We start from the raw sequence: 13,377 nt of genomic DNA, 5'->3' as shown, positions 1-13,377 counted from the left end.
CTTTGAGATTTCTAGCTTGCTGGGCTCAATGCTGTCTTTGCTGTACAAGGTGATGCCATGAGTACGTCCTCATCAGTCTTTTCTATAGAGTTTCTAGCCAGAGATAACCATGTCCCACTGGTTCTCTCTGTCCCACCAGGTTTCAATTGTGCCTACTATAACAAGGCTGTCCAAGTACTCCAGTTCACCTATCTTGGGCTTGGAGGCTTCTAATGTTAGTGTCTGTCTCTTCAAGTGTCTTTGGCACTTGTATTTCAGTCTCTCTGAAGTGCTAACCTATGCACTGTGCTCACAATGCCTTGTTCTCCACCACCCCTACCCTATCTAAATTTTCCTCAATTTCACAATCTTCATCGCAGAGGGGAGATTTTGTTCCAAACCACACCCTCCTCAACTCCTGCTGGCTTTCCTTCCTCAATTAATCTGTGTTAGTATCATTTTTTTTACAGAAATCCCTCATTACAAGACAAGGCATCTCTACAATTCTGCCATGTCTGCAATTCAAAGGGATAAATGGATTTCTGCTGACATGCACACACACAGAGAGTCTCCAGAAAGATTCAAGGAGACTTAAAGTCAGTAATAAAAACAAAGTAAGCCGAACATAATCCCTAAAATCCCAGCACACATTAACAAATGTTAGAGAGGAGGAAATCCATCCTTTGTAACCATAGAAGAGGGGGTGGCAAGACTGAAAATGTGTACTAACGTTAAGATCCAGCTTCTTAATCTAGTCCTCAAAAGGAGGAATGAGATAATAACTTTGAATCTGCATTAAGAAGGGGCAGTAGAATGGAAGTTTATATCCCTACTGCTCTAGCTCCTAAACATCTCACCTTTTGAGGCTTTATGAATCACAGCAAATTATCTAGGTGTGCCAACCTGCTATACATTTTGTTCGTATGCCGTAATTTATGAAATTATTGGACCATTAAATGCAAAGTATGCAAACTTTTAGAGAACCATGCCATGACCTTATACAAACCTATCTATTTGCCCTGAGCCAGGCTGACATTAAAAATAAGATGCATTTGCAATGTTACTTTTACATACATGCTAAAGGAATTACTGAGAAGGAAATCCTACCCACCCATTTTCCCGGTTTAAATGAGCCTCCCATTCCAGTACAGATGGGGAAAGCCTTCCATTAGCTGAGAGAAGTAATTTGGATATAAATCTATTTGGGCCTATGTGAAAGAACAAAGTGATCTTGTTTTGGTACTCTCTGATCTTGCATTAGTCACCCCCCCTCCGGCTATAATTTAAAAAAAGTTAGTCACAGCTGGAAGTTATCCAAATTTGCAGTGCCAACTTGGCTAGGGATATGGACATTTACATGCAGCACAAGATGTGTCATCTCCCCGCCCCACACCTCCCAAAAGTTTCATGGTCTTAGGAGTGAACCTTTGTCAATACTTTTAAGATACTTTAAAGTTTTTTGAACTTTGTTTTTAATAGACAACTTTTACCCCCAAATGAAAAGCAGACATCCGTAAAAATAATACTTTTGCAATTTTAAAATTACTGCACAAAGTGAATACAGAATGGTTGTTAAAGATGAACAAGAGTAATATCTCTGCCTTATCTATATTTGCCCTTGCTGTTGCCTGAAGGAGCCTCTCCTCCCCCATCATTCTGCCCAGACACTGAGGGCCTTCTGGTAGTGCTGAGGGCCTTCTGGTAGTTCCCTCACTGCAAGAAGCCAAGTTACAGGGAACCAGGCAGAGGGCCTTCTCGGTAGTGGCACCCACCCTGTGGAATGCCCTCCCACCAGATGTCAAAGTGAAGAACAACTACCAGACTTTTAGAAGACATCTGAAGGCAGCCCTCTTTAGGGAAGCTTTTAATATTTAACAGACCACTGTATTTTAATACTCTGTTGGAAGTTGCCCAGAGTGGTTGGGGAAACCCAGCCAGATGGGTGGGGTATAAATAATAAATTCTATTCTATTCTGCTGCATACCAGGACATAAAGGAGAAGGGGGAGGCAACAGTGAGCTCAGTGCGGTGCAAACAAGTGCATGTTCTTGCCAGGGCATGCTGATCACCTGGCTTTGATCACTTGGCCTTGCTGAATGTGTATGGGTAGAACCCTCACTGGACATTCTGAGCTGGACAGGAACTCTGGGTAAATTGTGCCCTTACTCAAAATACAGCTGTGCATTAGGAGCTAGATAAATCATACAGGCATGTCTAACTCCCAGGAGACTGCGATCTACTCCCACTATAAAAAAACTGGCAGTGATCTACCCATTGTCATTGGAGAGAGGAGGAGTGTGCATGGGGTGGGTGGATTGCCCAGAGTTGTTGAGCTTTATGGGGGGGGGGATTGCACAGAGTTTTTAAGCTCCCCCCCATAACTTTTTGTACACGATAAGGATCCTGTGATCTACCAGGATCAGCTGGGGATCTACCAGTAGGTCGCGATCTACTGGTTGGACACCCCTGATATATAAGTTTCAAATATTGGCACCATTACTAATCTTAATCCATTTTATGCTTTATAACCTTTAAGGTGAGTTCCCAGAAAAGATTAAATGAGTTTAACCCTTTAAAAATGTACACAAGATCACCAAGACTATAACCAAAATTGACACGGCATCCACTTGTAATCTTAACACTACCACCCTTGGTTCAACATGAACAGGTCCTTTTATAACAGTGTGAAGATTAAGCATAATTTTATTATTATACCTACCACCCAAGTTATTGTCAGCTCTCGATTGCTGCCACCCCCTCCTCCAACTTCAGAAGGAGCCACGTTTGGAGCTAAAGAACAGAAAAAAGAGAAATGTTTTCTCTGCTTTCATAAAATAAAACAAACCATTATTTAATCTCCCCTTCCATTAAGAATGCCACTGAGTCCATAAGGCCCACACAATTATAGTAATGATAGCCTGTAATTGCTGAGAAAGTCTCGGGACTTGCCAAATGAAAAGCAAACTCTGTTTCCAGAAGAAAGATGACTGAATCTAGGTTTGGCTATAGTGTACAGTTTTTCTTGAACGTATACTGTAATTCAATTTTTTGGTGGGAGGGGGGGTTGTTAATTAGACATTCAGAAGATTTATTGGTCTCACCTCAATAGTTTGTACTCTTGTACCTTAAGCACATACTTAAAATTTACATCCACGAGTAGCTTATGGTAAGAAAACTCTGCACAACTCAGAGTGTTAAAGAATATTCACAATTGCATTTATAATACTTAAACTGAAGTGCTAACAAGGACTGGTACAATTTCTCTGTTATTTTACTTAATTCCCTCACTTGTCATATTTCCTCCTTTCTGCCATTTTCCAAACTATCAGAAGTGCTTCTTTGGGACTCAATTCATCTTCCAAGTTTATACACTATATTTTAGACCTAAGCTCTTTTATTAAAACAACTGCTGAAAAAGGAAGTGTCAGCTGCACTAGACTTGTTTATTTGTTTAGATTTTGTTTTAGTCGGAAATACTTTTTCATTGAGGTTTACTTTCCTCTTTCAGTCGGCTTTCCTAGCTAATGCTTCCTTCATCCTTAAAACAGTGCCAGTTTCAACAGGGTACTGCCAGTTGTGGCTCTTTAGCAGTACAAATGCTTCACATTTATACTCCTGATATGCATTCATTCAAGACAATGGCCCAATATCTGGGCTGAAAGGCCAACACAAAAGGATAATCTACTACTAATTTGCTGAAGAATGACATGCAGGCTTTTCTGTGCATTTCTGCAGTGACATATGACTTCCCAGAGAAATGCTGTTATCTCCTGCATACAGTCAAAGCAGCATGCATTATCTTCAACAATAAGGACAGAACTAATTCTTCATGTAGAAGACACAGTTAAATAATATGTGTGTTGAAGGCCAAAGATTATGCACAACTGTGCACTGAGATCTAACATTAAGCATTTAGACAAAGCAGAACGTGTGCTATGGAGGATAAGGTCATGCCTTTGATACTGTTTTGAGAGCTTTCACTCATTTGTAAACCAGCATTATCTAGTACAAAATGCAAAAACACTTTGGCATGTTTTCTTATGATCATAATGCAGAATTTGGTTAGTCCCCCCCCCATATTGTTACACTGCCAAGCCAAGGCATATGCACCAACACACAACAACAGCTGCATTATGTTGCATTGTGAATATAAAAAGGGGAGATTAAAAACCATCTGAAGAGCTGTTTAGAATAATGCACCTCATCTATGACATCCATTTGCCAAAACGGAGACATCTGCATCTGTAAAGCTAAGATGTTCAGGGTATTAGTACTCTGTGCAGATTAGAGTACAAATGTTTAGCTGTTCAGCATATTACAACTCTAGGAGCTGGTTCAGCCATGCTTGCATATGTAAATGATCATTACAAATAATGGATAAGAATGTAAGAACCCTGCTGGATTAGACCAAAAATCCACCCAAGTCCAGCAACCCATTCTCATAGTGGCTAACTAGATGAGCACAGGCAAATCTGCAAGCAGGACCAAGCACAAAACCATTCTCCTCGTTTGTCTTTCCCGGCAGCTGTCATTCAGAAACATAGTGCTTCCAAAACTGGAGGTAGTAGTACAGGGAACAGTCATTCTGCATGCGACCAAGGCACACACACACAGTTTGCAGTCCCTGAAGGGGGCATAACAGGAGCATAACAGAGCAGGCACATAATGGGGTGGGGCAGGTTCTTACGCATCACTGATGCGTGCCATGACCTGTGCAAAAGGGTGGCCATAACTTTGGCTTTATTCTCCATAACTTTGCATAACTCTCTCTTACAGAAATCCAATTTGGTGGCCTTCACCACATTGTGTGGTAGTGAATTATGTGTTTATATGCATATCATACCTTACAGCACATTACACTGTCATCCATCAAATGTGGAAAAACCAAGTGATGTTCAGGCAGGTGCAGAAGTTTAATTTCAATAGGTACTCCTCACTGCTACTTAGTGGGAGGGATGAGGCGGTGGCAAAGTCAGGGCTGGGCAGGTGCATTGCTAGTAACACTTACTGACTCTGCCAGTGTATGTGCACAGCAATCCCCATTGCTATATGATATGATAGCACCCAAAATTGTTCCAGAAAAGGTAAGCATTGAGTGCCTCTTGAAAACTTAAGGGAAGCAAATGGAAAATTGCAGCGCTAAAGGAAATTTAGGAAATTTCCACCTAGAAATAGTGGTGTGGTGTTCGTATGGAAATTTTGAGGATGTGGTCTGCTGGGGCTATTATTAGAACAGCTTCTTCTCCACTTTCAAAAACTTCATGATTATGCAAACATTCACCGAATATAAGCACAAATATTTCCCTTTTCCTAAAATATCCTGTTTTTAAGTTAAGCACCATCTACATAAAATTAAGTGCTGTAAAAAAGAAAAGAAATACCATATTTTTCGCTCTATAGGATGCACTTTTTCCCTTCTAAAAAGTAAGGGAAAATGTGTGTGTGTGTTATGGAGCGAATGCAGGCTGCGCGGCTAAGCCCAAAGCCAGAACAGGGAGACGGAGCAATGTGCAGCGCTCCGTCTCGCTGTTCTAGCTTGGGGATGGCTGCGCAAAGCCTCCGCAGGGCAGCGGGGTGCCTTAACCCCGCTGCTCTGCGGAGGCTTCAAAGGCTGTCCCTGAAGCCAGAACAGCAAGAGGCTATTCCAGAAGCCAGATCCCTCTTGCTCTTCTGGCTTCTGGGGTTCAGAATTTTTTTCTTCTTGTTTCCTCCCCCCCAAACTAGGTGCGTCTTATCGTCCGGTGCATCCTATAGAGCGAAAAATACGGTAAATATGCTGTTTTGGTATGAGTAAGTGGTGATTTCGACAGCCATTTTCCCCCTAACATGCACTGAGTTCTGCAGTCACCACATGGTGGAATTCAAGTGGGCCTAGTCTGGAAATGTATGTGACTAGAATTGTCTTTATACATTGGACTCCTTTGGGTAACCTCATTCAAAGTGAGTGCTTATTCCACACCACACAGAAACTGCAAAACATGATGCAGAATGTGTTAGGATATTTCCGTTCCACCTTAAGAGAGAGCAGGCTTGTGAGTCACAGAGTCTGCGTGTTTCCTGTTACAGGATGTTTATGTTTGCTATTGCTTTCGTTTTCTCTGTCTGTGCTTGAACGCTGAAGCAGACGGTCATGTCTTCTGTTTGCTCTGACCAACGTTGAATAAAATGTAAATATGCTCTCCTGCTGTGCAACTTCTGCTGTGTGAATTCTGCTGAAAGAGTGTGCACCAGCCTAGGAATGTGGATCCAAAGGCTTCGTGCCGCTAATTGCTGATACTGCATGACTGCGTGACTACGGGAGGTCGATGGATGGATCGTCCGGCAGCCGGCTTGGGGCCTCAGATGGACGTTATCTCCCAGGCAGTATCCCAACAACAAGGTTATGGGCCCAGATTCACGGCACTTACAGGAGAGTAAGACAACTGCGTCAGACTGCTGAGGTATGTGAAAAGCGAAAGCAGCGAAAGCAGAGGCTTTTCTGTGGGCCCCGGCAAGAGCTTTTGATGTCCGGCAAGGCTTAATTGGCCTGGGAGCCGAGCCAAAAGGCTTCGTGATTAAGGGGGAGCCAAGGAGTCGGCAGCTGAGAGCTCTGTTTCTCGTGGGAACCAAGGTCATCGTCTTTGCAGAGGCCAGAAGGCCAGAGGTAAACAAAGACAGATGCCTGCAGATGGCCCGAAGCAGAGGGAGGGTGAAGAGCCCACGCCAGTGGAAAACAAGGCTTTGTTAGCTGGCATTGCTTCACCAAAGGCTAAAGGCAAGTCTCATGGCCAGGAGCAGGGGGGCAAGCTGCAAAAGCCCACGCCGGTGGGAAACAAGGTTTTGCTTGCTGCAAAGACTGCTCCAAAGGCTAAAGCCAGGTTTGTTGTTGACTCAGGCTGCACGCGCCATTTATCAAAGGATAAGCACCTGTTTATCTCCTTCACACCTCAAGATGGAGAGATCCACCTGGCTGATGGAAGGACGTTGCAAATTGCAGGAGAAGGGACTGTGAAACTTGCAAGTTTGCATACAACCATCAGTAATGTACTGTATGTTCCAGGAGCTGCGGACAATTTGCTGAGTGTCCCACAGCTGACTGGGCGTGGTTTTGAGATATCCTTCAAGAGGAGCGTCTGTGTCATCAGAAAAGGCAAAGAGGACATTTTGCATGCAAAGTTTATAGATGGTTTATTCTGTATAACTTATGATGACAATGCTGTTGTGTCTAATGCTGATTCTTGTTGTGTTGCACAAACTAACAAGGTTCTTCATGCAGGATGCATTCATGATGCACATCGAAGATTTTGTCACATGTCTTGGCAGGCGCTGGCCAAGATGCCTGGATTGGTTGAAGGTTTGAACATCAAACCTTGTAAATTTCACATGAAATGTGCATCTTGTGCAGAGAACAAGGTGAAGGTTGCTCCAAAAGGCAAGGAGTCTAGCAGGCAGGCTTCCAAACCCTACCAGCTAGTGCACGCAGACCTGGTTGGTCCTCTTGCGCCCTCTTTGGGTGGAGCAAGGTACTTCATGGTTCTAATTGATTCTTTTTCTAGGTACATTCATGTGTTTATGCTCGAGCAGAAATCGCAAGCGTTTCCTAGGTTCAAAGCATTCTGTGCTTGGCTGGAGAATGCTCACGGTAAACGTATCAGCTGTCTGTTTACCGATCGCGGCGGAGAGTTCACTTCTCAGCAGTTTGAAGCTTTCCTGACTGAGAAGGGAATCCAGCATGACATGTCAACGCCTAGATCGCCGTGGATGAATGGGCTTGCGGAGCGAGCAAATCAAACGTTGCTGCAAGGAATGAAAACCTTGTTGCATGATGCCAACCTCCCTGATAAGTTTTGGGGGGAAGCTCTGTCGACGGTAGTTGATACCTATAATCGCAGACTGTCATCACCTATTGGTTGTACTCCGTATGAGAAAATGTTTGGGGGAAAACCGAACATCAAGCACTTGAGAATCTTTGGTTCTGACATGTGGGTACATTCCCCACAAAACAACAAGCTTGGGAAGCGTGGGGCACATGGTTTGTTCATGGGGTACGAAAAAGGTGCATACAGGGTATGGATGACTGACTCTAAATCCATTAAGTTCACAAGGAGTGTTGAGTACAATCCAAAGTGGGGGGGAAATGTGGGAATTTTCCAGAGTTACCCAGAGGAGGATGAAGGTGGTGTGAAGAAAGCAGATCATGCTGAGAAAGCTGAGGAAACTGAGGATGATGATGATGATGATGATGATGATGATGATGATCAGAGTTCGGATTCCAGTTCAGTGGGTGGCGCTGCTGCTGGTGTCAGTGACAGTGATGACACAGCAGACTACAAGAGCGCAAAAGCCTCAGTCAGACCATCTGATGCGTCTGACAATGAACTGGAAGAACCACTGTTCACCATTGGTCACTTTTCTCCTAAGAGGGAGGAGATGAGTCCAGAAGACTTGCGTCTAGTACGTAGGTCTGAAAGGGCGACCAAAGGCAGACCTCCAAAGAGATTTGCTGATGAGTTTGCTAAGACGGCAACTGCTGTTCTTAGTAGCTCAGAGAAGGTGTGGGAACCTTCAAGCTTCAAAGAGGTTCAGGAGTTAACCTCTAAAGATGCTGAGCCTTGGCTTAATGCCATGAAGGCTGAAGTTGATTCCTTGAACAGGAACCAAACTTGGGAGCTGGTACCGGTAGTCCCAGGTATGAGACTGGTTGGCAGCAAATGGGTCTTCAAGGCCAAGACAGACCAGAATGGCAAGGTTGTCAGACACAAAGCCAGATTGGTTGCCAGAGGTTTTTCACAGGTACCAGGACAGGATTACCACGAGACTTACTCGCCCACCATCAAATATGAGAGCATTCGGCTGATGCTCAAGATCGCTGCGGAGGAGAAACTGCATGTTTCCCATCATGACATTAATACAGTTTTTTTGCACGGGATTTTGAACGAGGAGCTGTTTATGCTTCCACCTGACGGGATGCAGATACAGAAGGGAATGGTCTGTAAACTGCGGAAATCCTTATATGGTCTCAAGCAGAGTGCTAGGTGTTGGAACACAAAACTCACTGAAACGTTGCTTTCTCTAGGTTATCACCAGGGCAAAGCTGACCCATGTGTGTTTGTCAAGGAGGAGGGACAAAACAAACTGTATTGTTTATGTTTTGTTGATGATCTTCTGATGTTTTGGAAGAATCAGGCTTTTTACCAAAGCACCCTAGCTCAGCTGAAGGAGCACTTTGACATGAAGGATCTTGGTGAGGTATCCAACTATCTTTCTCTGCAGGTGGAAAGGGACCAAGCAGGTAATTTTCTGGTACACCAGACACAGAAAATTGCTGATGTATTAACCAGGTTGAATTTGGTTGATGCAAACCCAGCAGACACACCGATGGTGACAGGTTACCAGGTAGATAGTGCTGCTGAAGCGTTTTCTGACACTACGCTGTACAGATGCATTCTAGGCAAGTTGAATTTCATTGCTAGATGCTCAAGACCTGATATAGCTGTAAGCACTAACCTGCTTAGCAGACATGCTAACAATCCTACTGTTCAGGATTGGAAAGCTCTGAAGCGCATAGCCCGCTATTTGAAAGGGACTATGCACTACAGGCTGAGGTTCACCAGTCAGAAGACTGGAGGTCTTGAAATCTTTGCAGATGCAAGTTTTGGAAGTGACACCACGGATGGTACAAGCACTTCTGGAGTATGCTACATGTACAACCACTGCCTGTTTGACTGGTTGTGCAAGAAGCAGACGACAGTGAGCCTAAGTTCCTGTGAAGCAGAACTCAATGCTCTATCATTTTCACTCATGGATTGTGAATGGTTGATGCAACTGTTTAAGGACATCGGGGTTTCTGTGAAATGTCCTATACAAGTGTATCAAGACAATAGATCTTGTTTGGCTTTGCTGAACTCAGAGAGTTGCAAGCAGAGAACCAAGTACTTGCAGATTAAGCTACATCGTGCAAGAGAGTGTATTCAGAAAGGACTGATTCGGGTGTCCTACATGGCAGGAAATGAAATTCCTGCTGATCTGTTGTCTAAGGTTGTTAACAGAGAACAACTTAGGGTTTACGTACAAAGGTTGCAATTGAGTTGAACCACAGGTACTACAGGTTACACGGAAAGGGGGAGGATGTTAGGATATTTCCGTTCCACCTTAAGAGAGAGCAGGCTTGTGAGTCACAGAGTCTGCGTGTTTCCTGTTACAGGATGTTTATGTTTGCTATTGCTTTCGTTTTCTCTGTCTGTGCTTGAACGCTGAAGCAGACGGTCATGTCTTCTGTTTGCTCTGACCAACGTTGAATAAAATGTAAATATGCTCTCCTGCTGTGCAACTTCTGCTGTGTGAATTCTGCTGAAAGAGTGTGCACCAGCCTAGGAATGTGGATCCAAAGGCTTCGTGCCGCTAATTGCTGATACTGCATGACTGCGTGACTACGGGAGGTCGATGGATGGATCGTCCGGCAGCCGGCTTGGGGCCTCAGATGGACGTTATCTCCCAGGCAGTATCCCAACAGAATGCGGGGGGAAAAAAGAATAGTTTACCTGAATCCAAAGAAAACTTGCTCATTTTTGCAGCAAATGTGATAGTTACCTATTAAGCATTTTATACTACCATACTATTCTGGATTTCAAACTGGTAATTGAATCAGAGATGGCATTAGTGCGTACGTACAAGATCCCTCTGTTCGGATTTTCTGTGATGGCATACTAGGGTCTCCTTTCCCTAAAATATTAGTGGCCATTATCCGAAATTCATATTCCATCCATGGGATTAAATCAATCACCTTGGCTGACTCCACATTTCCATCAACAACTGGAGGGTCTAAATGAAAACAGAAAGATTATTTAATACACAGTGAAAGCAAACAATAGCAGCCATGGTTGTGATGTTCACATTTCAGTTGCCACATGGACAGCTTCTCTTGTCAGTCCAATTATTTATGAAGAGCCACCAGCCTAGAAAAAAAATGCAGTTGGGCAAGATCCCTGAAATGATACCATTCCAATGGTGCAGCCTGTCATATTCTAGAGACCATGGAGACATTTTTATGCAAACATAATTTCTATTCTACTTTCCAAAACACGCACAAGAAAAATAGAAAAGGAGCCACTTGAATCATTCAGCTACAGCTCTGTTTTGCCAATTAACATGAACACTAAACTTATTTCAATAACATCAAGTGCATCAACATGATAAAACTGAACATCAAATCAAATCAGGGGCCTCTTGACTTATTCCATTGAGATATGTTGGAATTTGTTACATTTTCCAAACATTAAGTTGGGGTCAGTGTGTGCAAATGTGGCTGCCCTATCAATACAAAACACTGCAATTACCATTGTGTGAACATGGTTTCTAAATGTATGTTACTGTATACTTATGCAGTGATTGCCATTGTGTCTGCAGAGGTATTCACCAGTGCCCACAGGGTTCCCTTCCCTCCTTCTGCTAAAATTAGGCTTCTAAGTAGCATTATATTGTAGCGAAAAGACCAGGTTGTAGCCGTAGCATGTCCTTGGCTACAGTGGGTGTGGTGTGCCCACAACACTTTCACTGGTTTGCAAATATCCCCATGGACACCAAAAGGTTTCTGACCCCTACGCTAATATCACATTGACAGGAGTCCATGACCCTGAGGCATTCTACCCTAAAACACCCTATATCATTTTTATAACAATACCTTTAGTACAGAAGAGCAAGAGACAGAAATAGAGGGAGAGAGAGACAGACAGACAGACAGAACATTTTCAGTATTGCCCCCACTTTTTGTTCCTGAATTAGATATAGTATCAAAAGTTACTATGACTGCCTGCGAAGATGCAGAGCAACAACATTGACTTGATGGTTGAGACGTGACTTATTAAAGGTTCCTCTAATTTTGCAGTAGCAGGTCAGAACTGATTTCGGAGAGGAAATAGGGAGATTGTATTCTGCACAGAAGGTAAAATTCCACATCATTCTGTTGCTGAACTCCCTGCCTTTGCTAAACACCAGGATGCATATATATTAATGTACAAAATGGAGCACAATTTAAAACCTAGAGACCAAGACTGTGAAAGTGATGCAGGCAAGTGTGTTACAGCACTACTTTAACTGCACAATATGTTTTTCTCTCTTTCATACCAACCATTAAACAGCTTCTGTATTTTTTTTAGTAATGTGTGCCTACATTCAGTCTGGTAGGTATAGGTTAATCTTTCTAATATTACTCTTACCTGTTTTGGCATCCTTCCAGTACTCAGAAAGAAAATTCCTTGACTGGATAGTGTAATTTGAAATAGGACTATGATTGTCTGTCCCACGGCTCCAAGTAAGAACTACAGATGTGTTTCTAATATCTTCCACTTTGAGTCCTCCTGGGGGGCCTGGAGGTCCTGAAAAACATTTCCATGAAAGATAATGACATGACCTAATCTAATATTGAATAGACAGGTATCAACAAAATAAAAATTTTAAAGAAATGAATTGCATCCTCTTCAAGCTTTGCAATAAATGTAGTTGACTCTGGCCCATAAATTTTATATTTAAACAAAAAATTACCTCTCACAACAAGATCAGCTGAAGCTGTAGCGTTATCAACAATTGACTGAGCAACGCATGTGTATCTTCCAGCATGCCGTAGTTGGGCATTTTTTACTATAAGTTCACCATTGTTTTTTATCTATGGAAGAGAGGAACGACAGAAGTCAGTAATCCTACACTGAACTCATATTTTATGTTTACAGTTTACTGACCTAAAATTATGTGCAATCAGTGCCCACATACTGAAAAGAAATACAAAAAATGATTACATTACCTGCAGCACTGGAAAAAAACCATAAACCTATGCATCATAGAATTGTAGAGTTGGAAGGGACCATGAGGGCCATACAGACCAACCCTCTGCAATGCAGGAATCTTTTGTCCAACAAGGGTCTCAACCCACAACCCTGAGATTAAGAGCCTTATGTTCTGCTGACTGAGCTGTATTTTAAAACATGCATGAAAGATTCTGCAAACAGGTTTTACTGTCTAATGTAGGTGTTGACTGATGTTCAGAACGTAATTCCATTTCATAATGTTTAAAAAACCACTTCTAAAATGATTTGCTTACAATCCCCTTTCTTTATAGGTTTCCTATTTTTCAGAATTCAGTGTCTGAATACAGTGGTACCTCGAGTTAAGAGCTTAGTTCATTCTGAAGGTCCGTTCTTAACCTGAAACTGTTCTTAACCTGAGGTACCACTTTAGCTAATGGGGCCTCCCGCTGCCGCTGCGCCACTGCTGTGCGATTTCTATTCTCATTCTGAAGCAAAGTTCTTAACCTGAGGTACTATTTCTGGGTTAGCAGAGTCTGTAACCTGAAGGTGTCTGTTACCTGAGGTACCACTGTATTTGTCATACCATGGAATGGCTGTCAGTTTCGGTTCTCTCATTTTC

General features: G+C 42.9%; 1 protein-coding gene across 1 annotated transcript in view; it reads right to left on the bottom strand.

Annotated features, from left to right (window-relative positions):
* The window catches only part of CNTN1 (contactin 1), a 161,269-nt gene that overhangs the window by 11,592 nt on the left and 136,300 nt on the right, over positions 1-13,377 (bottom strand). Inside the window, exons 18-21 of the mRNA XM_028746414.2 lie at positions 12,499-12,619; positions 12,174-12,332; positions 10,630-10,779; positions 2,699-2,769 (exon numbers count right to left, since the gene is read on the bottom strand). Of these exons, the coding sequence (XP_028602247.1) occupies positions 2,699-2,769; positions 10,630-10,779; positions 12,174-12,332; positions 12,499-12,619 (501 nt within the window). The remainder of the gene's footprint in view (positions 1-2,698; positions 2,770-10,629; positions 10,780-12,173; positions 12,333-12,498; positions 12,620-13,377) is intronic.

The sequence above is a fragment of the Podarcis muralis genome, chromosome 10 (assembly GCF_964188315.1).
Source record: "Podarcis muralis chromosome 10, rPodMur119.hap1.1, whole genome shotgun sequence".
NCBI lineage: Eukaryota > Metazoa > Chordata > Lepidosauria > Squamata > Lacertidae > Podarcis > Podarcis muralis.
Note: the sequence above shows the minus strand (reverse complement) of the source record. Positions and strands in the feature narration are given on the sequence as shown.